The sequence below is a fragment of the Akebia trifoliata genome, chromosome 6 (assembly GCF_017979445.1).
Source record: "Akebia trifoliata isolate Shusen 1 chromosome 6, ASM1797944v1, whole genome shotgun sequence".
Taxonomy (NCBI): Eukaryota; Viridiplantae; Streptophyta; class Magnoliopsida; order Ranunculales; family Lardizabalaceae; genus Akebia; species Akebia trifoliata.
Window position 1 is genome coordinate 6719599 of NC_141380.1, and position 22007 is coordinate 6741605.

The 22007-nt window shown below is 34.9% G+C and overlaps 2 protein-coding genes across 2 annotated transcripts; one reads left to right on the forward strand and one right to left on the reverse strand.

Moving 5' to 3' along the window:
* Positions 1-2726: 2726 nt before the first annotated feature.
* Positions 2727-9398, reverse strand: LOC147399949 (K-stimulated pyrophosphate-energized sodium pump protein). Its single transcript, XM_086445523.1, has 11 exons — positions 8992-9398; positions 8742-8826; positions 6914-7110; positions 5496-5578; positions 4595-4640; positions 4401-4457; positions 4163-4217; positions 3970-4070; positions 3775-3838; positions 3508-3641; positions 2727-3162 (listed from the first exon to the last, which is right to left on the reverse strand). Exons 1-11 carry the CDS (start codon positions 9067-9069, stop codon positions 2989-2991), a joined length of 1074 nt encoding a protein of 357 aa, XP_086301649.1. The 5' UTR covers positions 9070-9398; the 3' UTR covers positions 2727-2988.
* A 4044-nt stretch (positions 9399-13442) lies between these two features.
* Positions 13443-21786, forward strand: OVA1 (methionyl-tRNA synthetase / methionine-tRNA ligase / MetRS (cpMetRS)). The gene is made up of 12 exons (XM_086445528.1): positions 13443-13796; positions 14791-14934; positions 15046-15195; positions 15599-15766; positions 16335-16459; positions 17006-17099; positions 17437-17535; positions 19127-19307; positions 19507-19622; positions 20784-20939; positions 21132-21260; positions 21394-21786. Exons 1-12 carry the CDS (start codon positions 13497-13499, stop codon positions 21562-21564), a joined length of 1833 nt encoding a protein of 610 aa, XP_086301654.1. The 5' UTR covers positions 13443-13496; the 3' UTR covers positions 21565-21786.
* The last annotated feature ends 221 nt before the right edge of the window (positions 21787-22007 follow it).

Consider the following 22007-nt stretch of genomic DNA (forward strand, 5'->3'; position numbering starts at 1 on the left):
TCTTAACCCACATGTGAGGGCATGGTTGTCCTTTTTTATCCAAGCAAAGTTTTAAAAAAAAAACGTCAGCCATGATGATTATCGACAAGGAAGGAATGCTATAAGAGGTCGTCCATTGATCGATACAAAACTTCTGGGAGCTTCTTTGTGGATTATTACACAGGAAGGAGGTCGTCCATGATATGATCATCATCGATAAAGGAGGAATGCTGGAAGAGGTTGACTATTGATCGATACAAAGCTTGTGTGGATTATCACGCAGGTTAGATTTCAGTTGAAGGTAGTTTTCTTCATGTTTCCCTTCCTTATTATTTATCTAACAACAGGTTCTTTTCTCCATCTGAGAATGTTGTGTAACCTTTGCAATGTTAAGTAGTTTTGGATTAGCTGTAAATGGTGCAGTTTTCTCTGTTGGCAAGTTTGGTTACATTAGTCTCTTCTATTATTCTCACTGATGTATTTTTTCTGAAAAATTCAACTATTCAATTTTTTTTTTCTGGAGCCTTTCTGCACCTCAATACAATTGTTCTGGATTCCTTAAGTTTTATGTGCTGTCATGGAAAAAACTGAGACTAGCTGATATCTTTGTTGTTTTTTTTTTTTTTTTACACACAAAAGAAGATAAGTTATCAGTTATTCATTCGAGGGAAGTGACCTTGCAATTCTACTGCTACAGTGATGATGATCTGAATTCTGAACTCTTGTTGATAAGAAAGTGTTAGTTTTCCTATGTGGTTTTAAAGATTCAATGGCAATAAGTTACCAAATTCAGTCTTACTAGACCAACCATAAACTGGTACAAAGTGAAGTAGTTTGTGGTACAGTTCATTTCGGATTTGTGGGAATGATTTGCAAATTAAATCATTATAGTTTGTTGCTTAGAGAACTTTCTCTTCATCTTAAGAGAAGCAACTAAAGAAATTTTGTGCTACATACCCACCCACTTGTCCCAACGATTTGAATATGAATTAAATTCTTTCAGACGTGAACAAAGCTAAAATTTCTTCCAAGCAGAGGCTTAGTAAAAATAAATAATATAAGATAAAGGTGTACTACTTATTTTTCAACCTCTTTGAGGGACAAGGGCTGGGGTTTAACCCACAACTTCTTAGGTGCATTGCAATGTATCGACCCAGCAATTAGGCTCAAGACATGGTACATAAAATTTTCTCCGTTATCTAACATTTGATTGGCAAACCTATTCATCCATCCATTAATGTTTGGCACCCTATTTTGAAGTTATATTTTATTTTATATTATTAATTCATAGGCAATGATTTCTTGAAAAGCCACAGATGTGGTTGAGCTGCCTTCGCCTGTCATCCCCTATTTCTTGCCGTTACTTCCTTGAATTCAGCTCGATGAGAGAACTAGGGCCGAGCTTAATGCTGGGCATCGTTTCCTTTTAGCAATAAAAAAAGAAAAGAAAAATTATGGCGGAGGGATTTTTTTTCTAATTAATCCCTAAGTTTTAGGGCTTATCCTAATTGTCTATTTAGTAAAACTTTCTTTTTCTAATCAGTTCCTAGACCACATTCACCACATTTCTCACTATTGAATGCCGTAACTGTTTGATATCACCGTTTTCATAAAAAAACAAACTGGATTTTCGACATCCCAATCAAGTTTTGGAGATTCTATTCTGTCAGAAAGGTTTTTCCAAACTTTTTGAAGACAAGTGAAAATTACGATTTTTTTTCAATTTTTTTCTTCATTTTTTGATAAAAATCGATCAAGGATGGTTCTTTTGCTTTGAAATCATCTAAGACAAGTCGTTCATCTCAAGTTTTTAGTTGATTTTTCCATGTATTTTAGTTGATAAAATTCAAAAATGAAGATGGGTGTGTTTTACCAGTGTTGAGTTCAACATTTTGAAAAAGGATCGACTAGTTGCACACCAACCTTGAAAGTATCTTTGTTTCATGGATTTTTTTTAAACCACTATTTAACCTACTTGTTGCACTTCAATACCTAACATTTGGGGTTTAAAGCTTATTCATCTTCCTCTGTATCATCTGCTCGTGCTCTGCTTTGCTCATGATCTTTACTCGTTCTATATTTTCTTGTGATTGATTTTGCTTGTTTATTTTTGTTGTTATTCTTATTTCACTTTCCATGTAACTTCCAATGGGAAATGAGAGATGTTGTTTACTTGCTTGTATATGAAAAGGAGTATTGTTATATGTAGATTTTCTTTAATGAAATCTTTCTTTGTGTTGCTATTATAGTTTGGTTGCAAAGTTCCAGTCCACACTCCATATTCACTATTGTAAGAAGTGCGGACAAAGCACTTCGTAAAAAATCTTTGCAACCCTCCTACCAATAATTTATTTATGTTTCTTTTACAAGTTGAACGACTTTTCAAGGGATCACTAATGCATTTCTTTGCAAAATGATTTCGAAACCTAGAACTTCCGTAACCATGCATAGTTTCTAAACCAACAATAATTTTTGTGGGCATAATTGAAGAAGAAAGGGAAAAAAAAAATTAAATAAAAAGGAATGAGTACAACATTTTTTAAATTATTTTGGGGGGTGAAATCATCCAAATGAAGTGCAAAGGGTAATTTTTGAAGTGATGAAGTGCAATTAGTAATGGGTGGTGTGCAACTGATTGATCCCTTTAAAAAATCTCGAATTTGACAATAAAAATGGTGAGTTCCACAATAAAAATGGTGACCTCAACAATAAATGAAAAGTGGTGAGCTCGCCCATAATGAGGGACCATTAAGAAGAAAACAAGTTTTACTAAATGGACTATTCAAGAAAAAAAGTTCCTCCACCAGAGTCCTTTCAAGTAATTTTCCCTAAAAAATATATATATATAGAGTGTCGTGGCGACCACAACACACAATCACAAGGCACAATGGTATCTAAAAATACAACAAATGGATTTTGTGAAATGCTCAGAGAAAACGCGCTGGCACTTCAACAGGGGGTATGTTTTAAGTATACAAAACCTGGGACCTCAAATCATGGCTTCTACGTTCAGTTAGTCTTTGGTTTCTTCAGCTTCTCCCAGCTAGAAAATATCAACCTCAGTACAGAGTATAGTAATGCAGTGGCGCAAGACAGTATGAAATTCCAACATGAGGAGGGCCAGTACCATGGATAAAGCAATCGGAAGAACAAGCTTATGAGATGACGTGGGTACCTTCCAATCTGCAACACAAGGATCGAGGATTGTTAAATCAACATCTCCAGTCTAATGCAAATAACTTTTCAAGCCTGGAAATAACAATTTAATAGGATTCCAACTTCATTGAATCCAATATTAAAGTTTTCCTCAGAATCAGATCTTTAAACTTGAATACACATTTCCGATTGTCTTGATAGCTTAATTTAAACTTTGCAACTGCACTCAAGGGGATTTTCATTGCGGATCTACTCTTGTAAAAGATGGGATAAAATTTGTAATTTGGTGGTTCCGTAGTTAGTCTTAGTGGGTTTTTTTTTTCTGCCACTCTGTCTTCCTAACAATGTAAAATTGATAAATGAGCCACTCACAGGGAAAAGCAAATCTAATGCATCCCAGGCTGCATGACGAACAGCTCTCGTTGGATACATTGGACCACCAGGTGACGTGAAGCTATAGAGGCAAGCTTTCAACCGTGTGCTTGTCGTCATCCTTAGTTGCAAGCCTACACAAATTAATTGAACTTTTAACTAGAATATTCCAAGAAAAAAATAGCAGAATTCATAAATCAAGATTGTTGAACATCTTAATATTCATGGCCTGCACAAAATGAGTTCAGTGCTCAAAATAATTATTACCTTGTAGGACTTTCAAGTGTGAAAGGTAATGTAGCAGTACTGGCTCCACCTTCAACTTTTGAAGCTGATAAAAACAAAAAAGAACATACTATCATATGAAGAAGAACGTAGATTCTATTAATTAGTCTCCCAAAATTAAGAAGAAACAAATTAATTAAAGAAGGTAAACTTTAATTGTATTATTTTTGGCGTTACCTGATCACTGAGCTCAATAACTAAAATGTCTGATGGACCACCAACTAGAAAAGCATTTGGAAAAACAGGAAAGTGGTTCAAGAAAATTTCGAGCTTGTCAACTGCATGCATAAATAAATAAAAATAATTAGAAACTAGCCAGCTTTTGGTTTTTGTCAATCAATGGAACATTTGCAAACCGATAAAGCCGCACCTAAGTCATAGAAGAATATAAACCTTGAAAGTAGAAGATACAAATCTTGCTGGGCCTGAAATTAATTAAAATTGAGGGCACGTTAACATTTAACTGTCAATAAATAATTTAGAAATGTACATTGTATTTCATAAGACAGGTTTCTGGTTCATTACTTTGATGGCTACAGGAATACAAACTAATACAAACATCAAGTCACCATTAATTAAGATAACCAATGTTGAAAACTGTGCCTGACCTGTGGGGTGATTTTATTTAATCGCATGGGGACCAGTGCTACATCCTCAAGAAGATACTGGTGAGATAGGAAGGGGGATGAAAATATTAACCAGCGAATCTTTGATCATTGAATAATTCAATAAATAAATGAATTGGAGTAGCAAAGAACAAAATACTGATGGAAGGGGTATATTTTAGTCCAAAGAATCTTACACGGAACAAAGAGAAGAAACGCCTTGTGTTCGTTTGGATGTCAATCCTGCCAAGAAGCATTTGGTGCTTCACAGTTAAGCATCTTTGAGTTTAAGAACAAGTAACACCCATACAATGTGGCTTTAGGGTTTTAAAACACAAAGTTGAGTTATTATTGAAGGAAATTGAAAAATAGAACAAGTAACACCCATTCATACGATCAGTCAATTTTTTTATTTTTTTTGGATTGGTATAGGGTTAGTGGTTAGTATGAAGTTGGGTTCAAGGAGGCTTGAACCTAGGACGTGGGAACAACACTCCATACGTCTTACCACTTAGCTAAGTGGGCACTTCTCATATGATCAGTCATTTTGTACACATGGCATTCTCTGACACCTCACGTCCGTGCAAAATAGCTAAGTTAACAGTACCTAATTAATGTGGTAGCCGCTTAACCACCTGTTTGTCAATCATTGGTTTGTACACTTGGTTCTTTCACAAATTACAATTCCATACTGCTTAATTCATATTTGAACGGTTGGCGATTCTTGAATAAATTGCTCATTATAACCACCATATTGTATACTAATCAATGCCACATGTTTGTCAACCATTGCTCAGTATTAAAATTAATTGACCACCACTGAATTAGCAACTATTCATTAGGTAGCCCATTATTAATGATGTTGGCAATCCAGAAAGAGTCACTACCAAGGTTTAGAATCTTGTCTCTAGGCAATGTTTCAGTCAGGAGAAAAACTGAGATGGTCTTGATCAAACATTCTGAGACAATCCAAAACATTCCCGAAACATGAGTATTTCAGGGTCAATGTTTCATTGTTGTCTCTACCCAAACGGGAATGTTCTACTGAAACATTCTGAAACGAGCGAAACTTTAAACGATGGTCGCTACTATACGTACCAGAAAACATTTGTAGCACCTTGAACAAGGGCAGATGAATAACGTTGGAGGACGACTGAATTTTCGCGTTCAACTTCAAATAACTGCAAAACAGTCGAATATTTAGTATATCAATATGTAATAGCATGTGAATTAGAAGAGAAAAACGAAGGGGAAGAACACAAAAGCCAATCTTAAGCAAGAAATAAAGACCACAAACATTCTATTGTTCATTGATTTGAGTTCAGGTTTATCGAAATTGCAATTCAATTCGAATGATGTGATGCAGGAAGTTAAAAGTTAAAACCATAAGAAGTAATTAGTGCCAATAAATCAAAGAGTATAAAATGCCTATTGTAGTTTAACATGAATTCTATGCAATCTGTCAAACCAATCATCTCTAGTAACTGTATGTTTCTCTGTGAAACAAGTAAAAGAAATACCACTCAAAACATCCTAAATTGCCTAAAAAGTATTGACCCCATTCCCCCCTACTCCTGTCCAGATTGAGAAGTTGACTGCACATAGAACCAATTCTCTAGAGAACTTCGTCACCATTTCAAGGCATTAAAGAGGTTTACATCTCGAGGCCCTCAAAAGGGCCTTGTGGTTCTCCATGGTTTATGATTTATTTAAAGGGCATTGAAAAAACTTATGCCCTGGGGGAGGCACCTTTTTGAGATATATTGACTAAGGTGTACACTTCATTGGGGATATATTGTATTCCTTTTTACTCTCTATGATTTTGGTAGTACCATTAAGTATCAAGTTGTCCCTCTTATAATACTTAATTCACAAAGAGGTACTTAACTATATCTATTACATCTTCTCTTTGGGCCCTATTCTCAGAATCCCTACTTGATTCACAACTTCAGCACTCTCAAACTCTTCTTATTATTTTTCTCCCACTATTTTTTAAGTCTCTCCCCATTTTTCTGTCTTTCTTTGTTACTAGCCTACCATCCATTTTTTATTCTAGTCTGGATGGTAGTATGTTTCTTAGTTAAATTGGTTGTTCCACAAAGTTTTACCTTTTTTTTCTAGGGTTTACAAGCTTGAAAAGTTAGGAATATGAAACTACGGATGTAGTTTAGTTTTAATTTGATTCTGACACTTCCGACTTCTGATGGTAATCGGTAATCCCACAAGAATTTTTTATATACCAATGAACTATAATAACTAGAAGACAAACATTAAAACATATAGTTGCAAGACATCCTATCACAACACAAATGTGACCATGAAAAATTTCGTTACATAAAAGAACACAACAATTTGTGGAAAAAGGTAAGAAAACTAAGATGATAATCCTACAACAGGTTTCTATCTACCAATAAACTACAATAACTAGGAGAGAAGCACAAAAATGTATAGGTACAAAACAACCTTCCATAACACAAATGGCCCTGAAACATTTCATCAGCGGCAAGAACACATACCCATTTGTGGAAAAGGAGGGCGAAGATATGAGACGCAAATGACTGACTCCAGATTTGGACAATCATATCAAGGATGGGTTTTCCATTCTCAGGCACCCTAACAAAATGATCAGCAAGCACATCGTAAAAGCATAAACGGTTCACAATCTCATCCTCAGCATCAGAATCTTCAACTACATCCCTGTTCCGAATTATGTCTGTTTTCATTTCCAGTGCAGAAGATTAGAACAGTCACATTGAACAAAAAGGTATCATTCTGAAAATCATCTTAAGAAAACAATGCTTATATACATGTATTACATACAATAAAAGCTATGCCAATGTACATACAATGTATTACATATACACGCCTTGTCAATCTGACACTACAAAATAGTTGTTGCACACCAGACGATCACATTCATCCCAAATACTAGGCTTGGACTTACATCAGTAATAAGTTCAACGACTGCTGAAACTTACATATAATAAAAGCATGCAAACGTGGGTGTACTAGGACTTAACTAGAGTTAGAAAACCTTCTTGGATAGCAAGATACAGAAAACATTTTTTAGACCTGCAACCTCCACCAAAGCCTCTAAAAAATCCTCCTTTGATGGATTTGAAGACTCAACAATGCTAGTGAAGCCAAATTTCATTATTGTCTCTCCTCAGTATGTCTGATGGTTAGGAGGTCCAATCAATGCCTATCTCTTATGTGGATCAATCACCTATAGATAAGGACCAGATGGTGGGATTCTCAGTTAAATCTTTCTATAATACCTTAAGTCCTTCCTCTTTTTTAAAAGATTCGGGATCCAATACGGGTCCCTTTTCTATAAAATATGTTAGGTGTCTATGTGGCACACTTTAGTTGGTGTTTAAAACACCTTGGGCTCCTAAGCAAGCCATTCACGCAGCCCAATGTATTATTTCCTAATCAAATTGTGCCATGTAGACACCGTTTCTATCTATAGAACGGGACACCGTGTGGGATCTCTGGACTCTTTTCGAAATTCCCCAGCCATCGCCATTTGACTCAATATGCCATATGTTGGGGGATATGGAAGCAAATAAATTGTAGGATGTTTGAGGGGATTGAACACTTTCTTTAGAAGGTTCTAAAGTGCATTTTGGGGCTTTTAATGTTTTGTAGTCAAGCATTCAAAGAATTCTAAAGGGTCTACACTTTGTCCCAATGACTAGGGTCAGAAACATGAATCCTGTTTCACCATCTAACTTTATAAAGAACCATATCTTCTATCAACTATCAAGGCATGATACATCATAAGTTTCCTTGATACCTACATCCATGTAATCTTCAATATTCCTCTAGTCCTTTTAGAGTCCTCAACATATAGCACAATACTCCTCCTCGTCGGTCTTGTTGACAGTCTTCTTTGCAGATGCCCAAACCATCTCAAAAGATTTTACCTTAGTATATTTCCTATTGGAATCATTCCTAAATTTGCTCATATATACTAATTTCTGATTTTGTTGTTCCTAATCTTACTAATCACCCATCTTTGTTATGCTTATTCTATAAACATCTTGTCTCTCGACAACCCAACATTCATTTCTATAAAACATAGCTGGCCTTACAGTTTTCTTGTAAAATTTTCCAGGAATCAAACCAATTTCTCTAAAGCTTTTTAGTTATTGCTAGAATGAGCAACAATCCACCATGTATAGGTCCATTGTGGTGATCCCTAAACATTTATTCTCAAACAAAAACACATTGAACAGATCCATAAGCCCCCCCCCCCCCCCCACCCCCCCCCCCCCCCCCCCCCCCAAAAAAAAAAAAAAAAAAAACCAACAACAACAGAGCCGAGAAAGAGCTTAATACCTTGGGCTCGCACATCAATTTCCAAAGCTATATCCGCAAATAGCCCTTGCAACGAGTTGGGAATCTGAGGTTGAGAGGCTAGTGCCTGCAAATATTTTCAATTGCACATAAATTTATCTACTTTACCACAAGCTCATCTATAATAAGTTAAGAACCATTAAGAGAGGGAAAAAAAGATGAATTTGGTGACAATTATTCTCCATTATTAGAATTCAAAACAACAATAATATCATCGAAAAAGAAACTTCACCCGACGAAACTTTTTCTCGATTTCTTGAGAAAGCGCGGTAAGATAAGCAGAGCTCGAAACCGTCGAATCTGGAGTCATTCTTGTGAAACCTCCAATTACAAAGCATTTAAGAAGAGAAACCCTAACCCTAATTTCTATTCAGATTACAGAAGTTCAACGGTTTAGATCGCCATGTCCGTACACTGAAGCTTGAACAGACATGAAATCTTCTAAACAAACAAGAAAACACATGAAATCTTCAAACAAGAGTCAAAAATATAAAATACGAAACCCTTAGATGAAGACAACAAGGAATCAGGTCGTAATGGAACCCTAATTCGGCGTTTTCGCTTAAAAGGCGACGAAAACTACTCCAGAAGGAGGTCCAAGGCGGAGAGTAATGGCGAAGACATAATGATCGAAATTGACACGTATCTATTACTACAAGATGAGTTTGGATAAAATAAATGATTATTTAATTTGAAATTACCAAAATACCCTTCAATGTTACAAAATACAAATAGTCGAATCAAATGCGACGTCTCTGTACGGTGGGTTTATCCAGTAGTGCAGAATGAAGATGATAGATTGATGTACTTTGTGACACGTGGAAAATATACAATGATTTTGACTGGTCAGGTTTTAAGTGGGTATTGTACGGTGAAGATTGACGATTAACGATTTAGTAATCCGTATGTGATGTATGTGTGTTACACAGTTACACTAATTGTTTACTCTTGTAGATCCATGTGAGTTTGAAAAACGGGTATGAACCCTCTGTACTCTGACCATGTTGTTTATACAGCTTTCTTTCGTTAGGCCGAAGCACAGCACACGTGGGAAGTGAGGTGTTGATTTTCAAACAACCCACGTGTCTCTCAAATGCGCCACGTTCTAGTCTAATAGAAGTGCTTCTTCATCACTTGGAAAAAGAATGCCAACTATTTTATTTTTTGGGTTTTGTTAACATATGCCCTAAGTACGTTAAATACACCTATGGAATCTAATAAATTGAGGACAGTTTTTTTAGGAAAATAAATTTTAAGGGAAAATTACTTAAAGGATCATGGTGGAGGGATTTTTTTAAATTAGTGTTTAAGTTTTAACATTTTAATTAATAGTTCATTAAGTAAAAAAATTATTTGTAATCAGTCCATGAACCTCACTCCACACATCTCTTACGATTGAAATGTCGAAACTAGTCTTAATATTCGAACTCACCATTTTTGTTAATTTTTTTTTTTTTTTGAATTTTTGACATTCTAGTCAAGTTTCGATGACTTCATTATCATGAAAAGGATTTGAGAAGGAAGAAGAAATCAATTTAAGGGTTTTTCAAGTACTTTGAAGGTGTATGTAAAAAGTTAAATTTTTTTTTAATTTTTTTGTACTTCGTTCTTTAATGAAAATGGATCAACGGTGGTTCTTTTAGCTTGAAATCATCTACACAAGTCATTATGTCAAGTTTTTAATCGATCTTTCCCTATGTTTTAGTCAGAAAAACTCAAAAAATGAAAATAAGTGGGTTTTACCAACGTCAAGCTCACCCACCTTTTTTATTTTTTATTTTTTTTATTTTTTTTTATTTTTTATAGTTCAACATTTTTATTGTCGAGTTTAACATTTTTTTTTTTAATTGTTGAACTCAACAATAAAAATTGGTGAGCTCGACAATAAAAATGTTAAACTCAATAATAAATAAAAGTGGTGTTTTTTTTTAATCTCGATTTCGTTCTTCATTTTTTGTTTTAAATAGTTTGTTATTTGCATTTGTCATTCCCGATAAAACATCATTAGAAATTATTGGAATCACAGTTAGAAAACCAAAATATGTGAAGAAGATGAAAAAATGGTAGTTTCGATATTTCAAAAATATTATAACCTAAGATGAGGTAGAAGGACCATTAAGAAAATAAAGTTTTACTTAATGGACTATCAAGCAATCATGCAAAACTCAAGGACTAATTAGAAAGAAATCCCTTCACCAGGGGTCCTTTAAGTAAATTTTCTTGTACTTAACGTAACACATTTTAACAAAACCCCAATTTTTTTAGAATTGCTATTGGCACCCCCAACCTTTACATTTTACACTCCAATTAAAGTTTAAAACACACTCCTCAAATTTTATAAGGGTTTGGCTAAAATTATGGGCACCCCAACTTTTACTTATTCTCAATCATTCACTTATGGTTGAGATTAAGCGCTACTTATGTCAAAATTCCAATTTCGATACACTTCACTTTAATCCTTAAAATTTATTGAAAGTGAGTTATGTAAGAGAATACTATGCATGAGATATATTATATCATTATCAATATATTTAATCACAAAAGAAAGGTAATGATGGGAAATAATATGTGTAGCAATATCAATTAGGATATTATATATTAGGAATATTATTAAAGTAGAATATTTATATATTATACTTGTTTCCATATCTTGGTTGATGTAATTTCTATAAATACCCTATTAGAGTTCATGTAATATTCATCCAAGAATTATAAAAAAAAATTCAGAATTCCACAAGTTAATCACTACTTTCATTATTTCAATTCATATATATTTTTGTTGTTCTTTTTCTCACTTTTTTTTATTTATTTTTTTTATTTTTATGATCTTCAATTTTGACTAATTCCAATAAAGGGGTTTTAATCGATCTTAATTAAACATATTGGAGGAACATTGAAATGTAAGTTTTTTTTACTTAATGTTTTCATTGTAAGTTTATTTTTAATAAGTTCGAACTTGAACCTAAGTCTCTAATATCATCATCCAAAGACTTTACCAACTAGACTAGATAGCACTTGCTATAATTTAAAAGACTTTACCAACTAGACTAGATAGCACTTGCTATATATTATTTAAATTTAAGTTTACTAGAAAAAATTTATCTAACTTTATGGGTTTTTTCACCTCTTCCTCCAACCCTTGGACAAACTTGATTTTTGATGAGTGCCTTGACTACCCTATCCTACAAACTTTTCGATGATTAAGTCAATATTGAATTTAGTGAAGTAACAATATGTTTTCAAAAAAAAATGCATACCTTTGTCTTCTTTTGAGGTAGTATTTATCAATTTTAGCTTGTCAATCCCTGTTAAGTCGGAATTCCTCATTTAATTACGAAAGAATTAGTCAATAATTTTCTTCCCTTCCTGAATAGATTTCTCCCTTATCTTTCTATATAATTATATGTTGGTTGACGACCTTTCCTATTTGGGACATAATCTTCCCATGCATTTTGCCATTTAGAGTGTCCGATATAATGGGATGATGAGAATTTCATTTCACCTTGGGGTTTTCCGTATCTGAAACATTCAAGTTGGAAATTTATTTTCTATCATTACACTAACTATATATACATAGGGACCAATTAGTTGCACACCACCCATGTCCAATTGCACCCCATCACTTAAAAATTCCCCTTTGCACTCCTTTTGGATGATTACACTATATAAATAATATAAAAATTGCACTTATTTTGTTCTTCTTCCCCAAATATGCCCACGTAAATTATTGTTAGTTCTCTTAGTTTGTTGTAGTCTAATCTACTTGCAAACATCACAAATCCCTTGTAATCACTATATATTCGGATTGATTAACCAAGGAAGGGAAACTCATTGGAATCCATGTTGACACTTGACACTTTGGACTAATCGGTAATCATAGAATTCCAAGAGATAAGATCCAAGCATAGTCTTTTATCAATTTAAACAAAGTCTAAATAGAGTTTGGAAAACCGATACCTTCAATTCGTGCCAAAGAGAACATGAGCAAAATTAATCACATGAAAAATAAAGAGTGAACATAACAGCCATGAGAAGATGAATAAGCCCTTAAATCATAAAATTACCATAATAAAGCATGGTTTTTAAACTCAGTATCGCGTCTCGTCTCGTTCAGCTCCGATACCGAGTCGTCTCGGACGAGTTTTCGATACGTTTGAGACGTCTCGTGAGATAACTCAAAAAATATAAGGTGAGACATAAAATTCAATTAAAAAAATGACTTTGTGAGTTGGTCTCATTCAGCTCCGATACCTAGTTAACTCGGATGATACGTCTCGGTCTCAGACGAATTTAAAAACCATGTAATGAAGTGCAATTAGTAAGTTAAAAAAAGTATTTTTTTTTTAATGTTAGAGTGCAACTAACAACTAGTAGTCTGCAAATAGTCAATCCTTATATTTTATAAATATATGAATAATGCAGAAGTGACCTCAGATTGAAACCTCATATCGCACTTCTTGGCGTGAAAGTCTATGGTAACTATAAATATTTTTCATTGAGATACGAGTGAAAAGTTCACGCATATTGTGAAAAATTTGAAGAATTTTGTGGTTATGACGGGATGAAGCCCCAATCCTTGTTGTTTTTGGGCGGTCCCATCCGGTCTGGGCCGGGCTAGTGGGTTCAAACCCTTGAACCGGGTAAAATTGAGTGGACGCCATGTCAATTGTCAAATGATAAGCTGAACTTCTATTTTTTCACTCTCACAGAGAGAGAGAGAGAGAGAGGTCTGCAACAATGGCAGCTAGAGTACTGTTATCCTCACAAAACGGCGTCTGGTTCTTCTCTCCATTATCTTCGATCAACTTTCAAACCAAACACATTAGAAATAGTCTTCGTTTTCGCCGAAATCTTCCATCCTCATATTCAAAAGCAGTGTTATTCTGCTGTTGCAGAGGACATCTAGAGAGCGATGGAGGAGAACCCATTAAGAAGGAACCTTTCGTTCTCACAACGCCACTTTATTACGTAAATGCCCCTCCCCATATGGGAAGCGCTTATACAACAATCGCTGCTGATGCCATCGCTCGATTTCAGGTTCAATTTTTATTCAAATTCTTTTAATCATCTTCAATTTCATTCATTTGGGCCGAAATATGTGGGATAAGTTTCATGGGTGCCCCTTATTTTGCTTGAATTTCAACTAATTCGGTTTCAATGGTCGAGAAAAAAAAATGGCTGTAAAATGTCACTGAACCAATTATTTTAAGTTAATCTCTTTAGGTCTTTTTATTTTTTAATGAATTCGGGTGAAAGTTGATTTGTTTTTTTCGTTATTAGGACAAGATATATTGCTGAATTGAATTTGAGCTGTTTCAATCAATCTCTACCTGGTTGGTGTTTCTATTTTTTATTTTATTTTATATATATATATATATAATTAGGACAAGAAATGTTGCTGAATTTAAGTGTTCCTATACAATATTTACATGGGGTTTCTATTTTTTATATAAAGATTAAGGAAATTCAATTGATATGCAAAGAATACCCATAACAGAACTAGTGAGAAGTACTTTGGTGTAAATCAAAGGATCTAAAAGGGAAAGAGGAATGCCAAAAAAATGATTTGGATGAAGGTTGTAAAAAGGATTTGAAGCCATAGATTGAATGGCAAAATAGGATATTAGGATTCATGTTGCTAGCCACTACATTTACGATAAGGCATAGATGATGCTGATGATATAGTCCAAAGTTATGCCATTCAACTATACTTCTTAGAATTTTCAGTTAATGTGGTGTGCAATTTTTATTCTTACACATTTAGTTCAAGTTTTGTTAAATAGGATTGGAAGGTGGCATGTTCAAACACACATATCTCAGATTATTTGTAATTTAAATGGGGTTCCTTCTTTTTTTCTCATTTTCTCTCCTAAATTAGTACGAAGGTACTGTGGATGCAATTTTGTGTAAGCTTCATGTTATTTATTACTCTGTTTAATTTTGCTATAATACGCGTATTCCTGATTTTTGTTTGAAACTGACTACATGAAATAGATTTAACAACACCACTAATGTTTATATACTATGCCAGAGGTTGTTGGGGAAGCAAGTGATATTCATCACAGGCACGGATGAACATGGGGAGAAAATTGCGACTGCTGCGAGTGCTAGCGGTTCCAGCCCAAATGAACATTGCAACAATATCTCACAGTCTTACAAGATGCTTTGGAAAGATGTACATGAAAATTTGTTTCGTTTCAGATTAATGAAAAATTTAAAAGATTTATAAGACTAGTTTTTATATATAGTGATGATGATTATCTATTTTTGCACTTGTTGGTTGCAGCTAGACATAGTTTATGACAAGTTCATTCGAACAACTGATCCAACACATGAGGCAATTGTGAAGGAGTTTTATGCTAGAGTTCTTGCTAATGATGACATCTACCGTGCTGATTATGAAGGCCTTTACTGCATAAACTGTGAGGAGTATAAGGTATCTTTTGGTTGGAGACAATGTTTCTATGTGTAATTGTCAATACATGTATCTTATGATGAAGTTTGTGATACGTGTCTTGTGTGTGGGATGTCTTAGACTCCTAGCATACAACTACGAGTATTTACATGGGTGGGACCCACCGCTTAAAGGACCTAGAAGATATTGATCCTGACAAATAGTTGTAACCTTTGGTTCTGTAAACCTTATTTGGGCCCTTTTCCATAGTATTTTCTGGTTTTCACAAAGAATGCAGTTGGAAGGTTAAATTCCTCCAATTGAGTTGAATTTGATTGGGGGATCTATATATATCTCTTTATTTTGATTAGTGTTGTCTTTAGTAAGTTGGTTTAGTGGATAAAGGTTCTTTATGTTTGCTTCTTTTTTCTATTAAACCCCACAGGATGAGAAGGAATTGCTTGCGAACAACTGTTGTCCTATGCACTTAAAGCCTTGTGTCCCTCGAAAGGAAGATAACTACTTCTTTGCCTTGTCTAAGTATCAAAAGTCATTGGAGGAGGTTTTAACACACAATTCGAATTTCGTACAGCCTTCTTATCGTCTAAACGAGGTGAGAAATTCAGAAACATCTTAATTGTTTGAATTTAAATGAATAATTTCTTAGTGTTAAGGTTGACTATCAGCCTTATTGTCTTTTGACTTAAGGTTGATTTCGATTTAATTGTGCCTTCTTTCAATCTGCATGTCATGTAAAACATTTTGTATTACTATAGAGTTTTGAGAATTGCCTACTAGAGTTGCTATTGTAGATGACTATATTACCTAATTGTTCTTGTGTCTTCGCCGAAACTGCGATTCTGTGCAAATTCTTACTGTCCTACAATATAGTTTCTTGTGAGTTAAAGTTTTTATTCATACCTTTGAAGATTAAATTCATTGTTTACTTATTTGACTAGATTTCTTGGTACATTATGCTTAACTACCTACAGAAAGGGGCATCTCAGATCTACGTTTGCAACAAATCTGAAAGTTAATGTTAACATGTTTCGTCAAAGTTTCTTTCCCTCTTTGCTTTAATCAACTTTATCCTTAAGGGACTCTTTAACTGCATTATTGAATTTCTTGCTTATACATTATTTTCTTCCGCATTATCATTTATGTCACAAATACTTGTTTAGGTGCAAAGTTGGATCAAGGATGGCCTGAGAGATTTCTCTATTTCCCGGGCATGTGTGGATTGGGGAATTCCTGTGCCCAATGACGATAAGCAAACTATATATGTTTGGTTCGACGCTTTACTGGGGTACAATCTCTCCTTAAGTTATCTTCACATCCATTCGTTTTAAGTTAGTGTTCTTATTTAACAAAATCATTTCGTTACTTTATCTGTGCTTATATGTGATTGGTACGTACCAGTATCCACAGTTATCTTCGTTTTTTTTTTTGGTGTGTTCTTTAGAAGCATGCACTACCTTTCTCTGTTTAAAAACTTGGATTCCAACTCATGGGTCTGCCACTCTTCCCTCAAATTTCTAGTTCGACTCAGCTGTGTCAATAACTAAGTTTCAGATCGAGCAGCTGGCCCCGATTTATATATATGTTGGATCGAGAATTTGGATCAATTTAAATTGAGTCATTTAGCCTTGATCCTAGTTATTTATGAAGCTTTTGAACAGCTGTTTATTTGCAAAATTTTTTTTTATCACTTTCACTTCAAACACTATCCGAGTCACCATTAAACAGAGCTAGCATCAGATACCTTTTTCTTATTTTTGTTTTATTAAGCTTATGACAGATTAATGTGGTCTTCTCATATATATATATTTTCATTTTCCGGTATCTTTCACAGCTATTTATCAGCACTATCACCAGAGGATAAACAACCCACTTTACAAAGTGCAGTTTCTTCAGGTTGGCCTGCTTCACTTCACTTAATAGGCAAGGTATGGCTCTTGTTTTGGTGTTTGTTTCTTGGGAATTTATGTATATGTTCTTGTATATTCCTTTTGCCCAAATTCTTTAAAATCACATGGCTAGGAGGATAAAGGTCAGCTGTACATAAAATTCCTTAATTTTTCTGATTTTATTTATTTATTTAATTATTGAGAGATGATATTAACCCACCAACTTTTACTTATAACACACCAATCTATATGTAAATAGTCGATTGATTTCAAAATGATTGGTGTGTTGTAAGTAAAAGTTGGTGTGCCAATAGTATCCTAATGGTTGCTCAATAAAAGTGATACTTCAATAATCTTTTTTATACTTCTTATGCAGGATATCTTACGCTTTCATGCAATTTATTGGCCAGCTATGTTGATGTCAGCTGGACTAGGCCTTCCCAAGATGGTATTTGGACATGGATTCCTGACAAAGGTATTTTAATTCCACAAAGAAGTCTTTTCTTCTAACAAATATGGAAATACTACTTTTCACATGATTGTTTCATACTATGATCCACTGCCGGCTAATAGTGGCTTCTTTTATAAGGTCTTTTGTCAAACTGCATCAGATGTTCTTGAAGATTCATGTGACAATAACCTCATTATTCATTTTCTGTCTTTTGCAATGTCTTGGGGCGTGAATGTTCCATTGTTGGGTAAGTAGTTGAAGATATAGGACAGAAGGAGGGGTACTTCGGATTTCGTAGGCTGGTTATTTATTGTGTAGTTGTTAGTTGAAATACATGTTGGACAGTATATTCACTCAATGACTAGTGATCATAGTTTTGGTGTTTGGAGATTGGTTTATTCAACTTTGAGGAGTTCATCATGGGTATTAGGTATAGGGTTAATTCTTGGGAGGACAGTTGGTGTAAGCATGGTTTAAAATATCGGAACGTATTGGTATCGAACAAGACCGATACAAAACATTGACCCCAAAACATTCTGGTATGTATCGGAATGTATCGGCCGATACTGTATCGGTTTTTAATTAACCAAAACATTCAAGCGGTACGATATTTTTAACCGTGGGTGTAAGGAGGTGAAGTTAGTGGATGCTTTCTTGGTTTTCTATACCTTGGGTATGTATCGGAATGTATAAGAGATGCTTTGCTAGGCAAGTGCTATGATGGGTTTGGTAGAGCAGTCTCCGTGACTTAGGTTTGTTAGGGTTTGAAAGTCTTCTTCGTTCCTTTTTTCGTTTAGAAGGGAAATGCACTCCTTTCCTCAAGAAAGATGCTAATATTTGGTCCAATCTTTCTAATGCACCCTTGTGACTGAGTCCCTGAGGTGACATTCAAATTCTTAGGTTTGTTAGGCAAAATGCATCAAATTTTTTCCATTCACAGGGATGCTTGGGTAGCCATTTCAAAGGCTTTCTCTGGACCATCAGGCACAATGGTTCAAATGAGGGAGAGGAATCTGTTGTATTGTTGGGTTTGAAGATATTTTGCTTCCTTCTTTTGGGTCCTCTCAACATCAAAGTAGTCCTTCAGCATTATTTTTTAGGTCTCCTGGCCCTGGAAATTGACTTAGAATTATGGACCTAATAACAGATTTGTCCTGCGATTTAGACATTTTGTAATTAACTTTCATGCTTTAAAGTTTAAATAGACTTGAGTGGGGGAATAAGATTTATGTTCTCCATGTACAGGATCCTCTTTGCAAATAGAAATGTTCCTTTGTATAAATATACCTTTTTTTTGTTGCTTACAAGATTCTGATCGTTTTTTATAGCTTTCGTTCTAATCTTTTTTTGTTTGTTTGCTTTTTTTTTTTTTCTTTTTAACTTTGGACCTTGAACAAATGAGTAGTATGATTATGTTGGTGTGTTAACATTGGTGGTGCTTCAACTACCTTGGGAATTCTCCTAAATGTTCGTGTTAGACAAAGATAATCCAATTTTGATGTTTTCTCAACTAAAATTGAAAACAGATTTTCAAAAGCGTAAGGTTTTCTGATGTTATATCTCATATATTTATTTTCATTTCATGCAGCAATGCTTTTTATTTTGAATATTTTAGGACGGTATGAAGATGGGGAAGTCACTTGGTAATACACTTGAGCCGAAGGATTTGGTGCAGAGATTTGGATCCGATGCAGTTAGGTACTTCTTCCTCAGGGAAGTGGAATTCGGAAATGACGGGGACTATTCAGAGGACCGTTTCATCAATATTGTGAATGCACATCTTGCTAATACAATTGGTATGTAGAGTGTTTTCACATAGATAGGATTGGAGTTTTTTCACTAATTGAAAAAAGAAAAGTATTAGCTTCCTACTTTAATTTCTTGGTTAACTTATTGTTCTATATATGAGAACAACTAAGGTTTCTAGTAGACTTAATTTTTAATGCTAGGATAAGGGCATGTGATTTGAGTAGAATTATCACTATTTTCATGCAGGGAATCTTCTTAACCGTACACTTGGACTTCTAAAGAAGAACTGTCAATCAACTTTGGCTGTTGATTCAACTACTGCAGCTGAAGGAAATACATTCAGAGTAACAGTAGAGAAGTTGGTAAGGGTTATTTAACAAAAAATTTCTTTCCATTTTATGCACAGGTGATTACTGCTATTAGATTAATAGCATATTAATTGGATGGTTAGGATCATCCAATCTGTTTGGTCATTGGCATTGAAGGTTTCGTAGTTGAGACCTAGAATGGTGGAGCTACACACACACACACACACACACAGAGCACATGTATGGTACACGTATTGCAATGCAAGCATAGAAACTTCCCTCTGGTCAAGCTTTAGGCTTGTAGTGCTGGTCCTAAGCTCGGACGAGGGAGGAAGGTTGCATCATGTTGCCAACCAACATAAACCTTGTTGCTAGTTCTCTTCACACAAATTTTAGTTTTTGGTTTTAAGCTTATGCTAGGGCCGCTCATTCGAAGTGATGCACCATGTGGCAACCCAGGATCTGTGATAATTGGCAAGGATTGGCTAGTGTGTCCCTTGGAAGGGACATGTTGTAAATGTGCTTGGTTGTGACAAGGAGTGGGCAAGGGTTTCTACACCAAGTTGGACACTAGCAGGTAATAAGCTACTCCAGAAGGTGGGAAATAGAATTGGTTTTCGCTCCTTGGAATGTTGGGAAATGAGAGGGAGTCGGTGGATATAATCACGAAAAGGAGTTAAAGTAGCATGTTTGCCAAGACTTTGCGGATTGGCCACTTCTTTTAATGAAAAAAAGGAGATAAAATACTGCAAATGGGGTTGTCACATGGTAGGTAATGATTTGATTGATGGTGTTGTGTGTTAAGAGAGTAAGTGGTGAGCTTTTATCAATTAAACTAGTTCTACGAGGACAGGTTAATAGTTTGTTCCCATGGCTTATATTAGTTGAGAGCATTAATACACAATTTTGCGGGAAAACGGACGAACTATTATATGGAATTCTACGTCGAGAGACAATATATATCGTGGGAACTTATGTGGGCATGAGGAAAGGCGATTCAGGATATGCATGAGTACATGGAGTTAAGGTGCTTCTGGATGTTTGTGCAATCAACATATCCAAATAACTATATGAAAATTCTAAATGACAATTATGACACCAACCATGCTTTGTTGAGATGAAAGTTGGTCATTTAAGAAATATGTTCATGGCAGATGAACTAGGATCAAACATGCTATCAATCGTTCTCAACTTTTTCTGACATCCGTTTTGTAGGTGGAGAAAGCAAGGGGCCACTATGAGAATCTTTCATTATCATCAGCTTGTGAGGCTGTGCTAGAGATCGGTAATGCCGGGAATTTGTACATGGACGAGCGTGCTCCATGGTCTCTTTTTAAGCAAGGGGATGCTGCTTCTGAAGCTGCTGCAAAGGTTCTATTGCTTTGATTCGTTTAATTCATTTCCTATAACCATGCTTAGAAGTAAAGAAGAAAAATGATCCCAAGTAACAAAAAATATTGCATTGTCTATAAGAAGTTGACTGGATTAGTGATTGATTATCAAAGTTTTCTGTTATAATTAAAAGCTCAACTTTCTATTATTTTGGGGGTCTTTATCGTGCAGGACCTCGTTATTCTATTAGAAGCAACGAGGATTATAGCGATTGCTTTATCTCCAGTTGCTCCAGGCTTATGTTTGAGGATATATTCACAACTTGGCTATTCGAAGGATCAATTTGACGCTATGACTTGGGTCTCTCTCTCTCTCTAACTTTCTTGAATTTGGGTTATTAATTCAGTTAAATAGCTGACCACAAATCTTTGTGGTAAAGCTTCGATGATGACGCTTCAGTTAAAGTGACTGATTTACTTTCATGTATTTGTAGAGCGAGACCAGATGGGGTGGACTAAAAGCGGGTCAGGTTATGGCACAACCTAATCCTGTCTTTGCAAGGATCGAAATTGAAACATCAGAGGAAGATGAAGGCGAAGTAGCTAAGAAGGTATCGAAAAATAAGAAAAAACTACCTAAGACTAAAGTGGTTGCAGAAGCTTAGATATCTATATTTGCGGATTTAGTAACATCATCCATTTTGTGTATTTATTTGTTTATTGAACGTGATGGTTGTTGCGTAGCACCATACCCATTTGTAACATTCTCAGAGGTTTTTTTTTTTTTTTTTTTAATTTCTGCAAAGTTGGTGTTCTTGAGGTTGAGATTGATTGTAGCCATTGACAGAGTTGCAACAATTAGTAATTTTGAATTCTTTAGTGTTGCAGTCACCCTTCTCATCTACAGGTATGTTATTAATGTAGCAAATTTATAATATGATGATCAAGTCGATTCCATGATTATAAGTTAATTCTATATCGGACCAGACTTCTCACAAGAGTATGTAAATAGATACCATGCTTACATATTGGAGCCCATGGGGAGGAGCCTCAACAAGATAGGCATTAATAAAAACTTGTGATTCAAAATCACTCATTTTAATTCAAA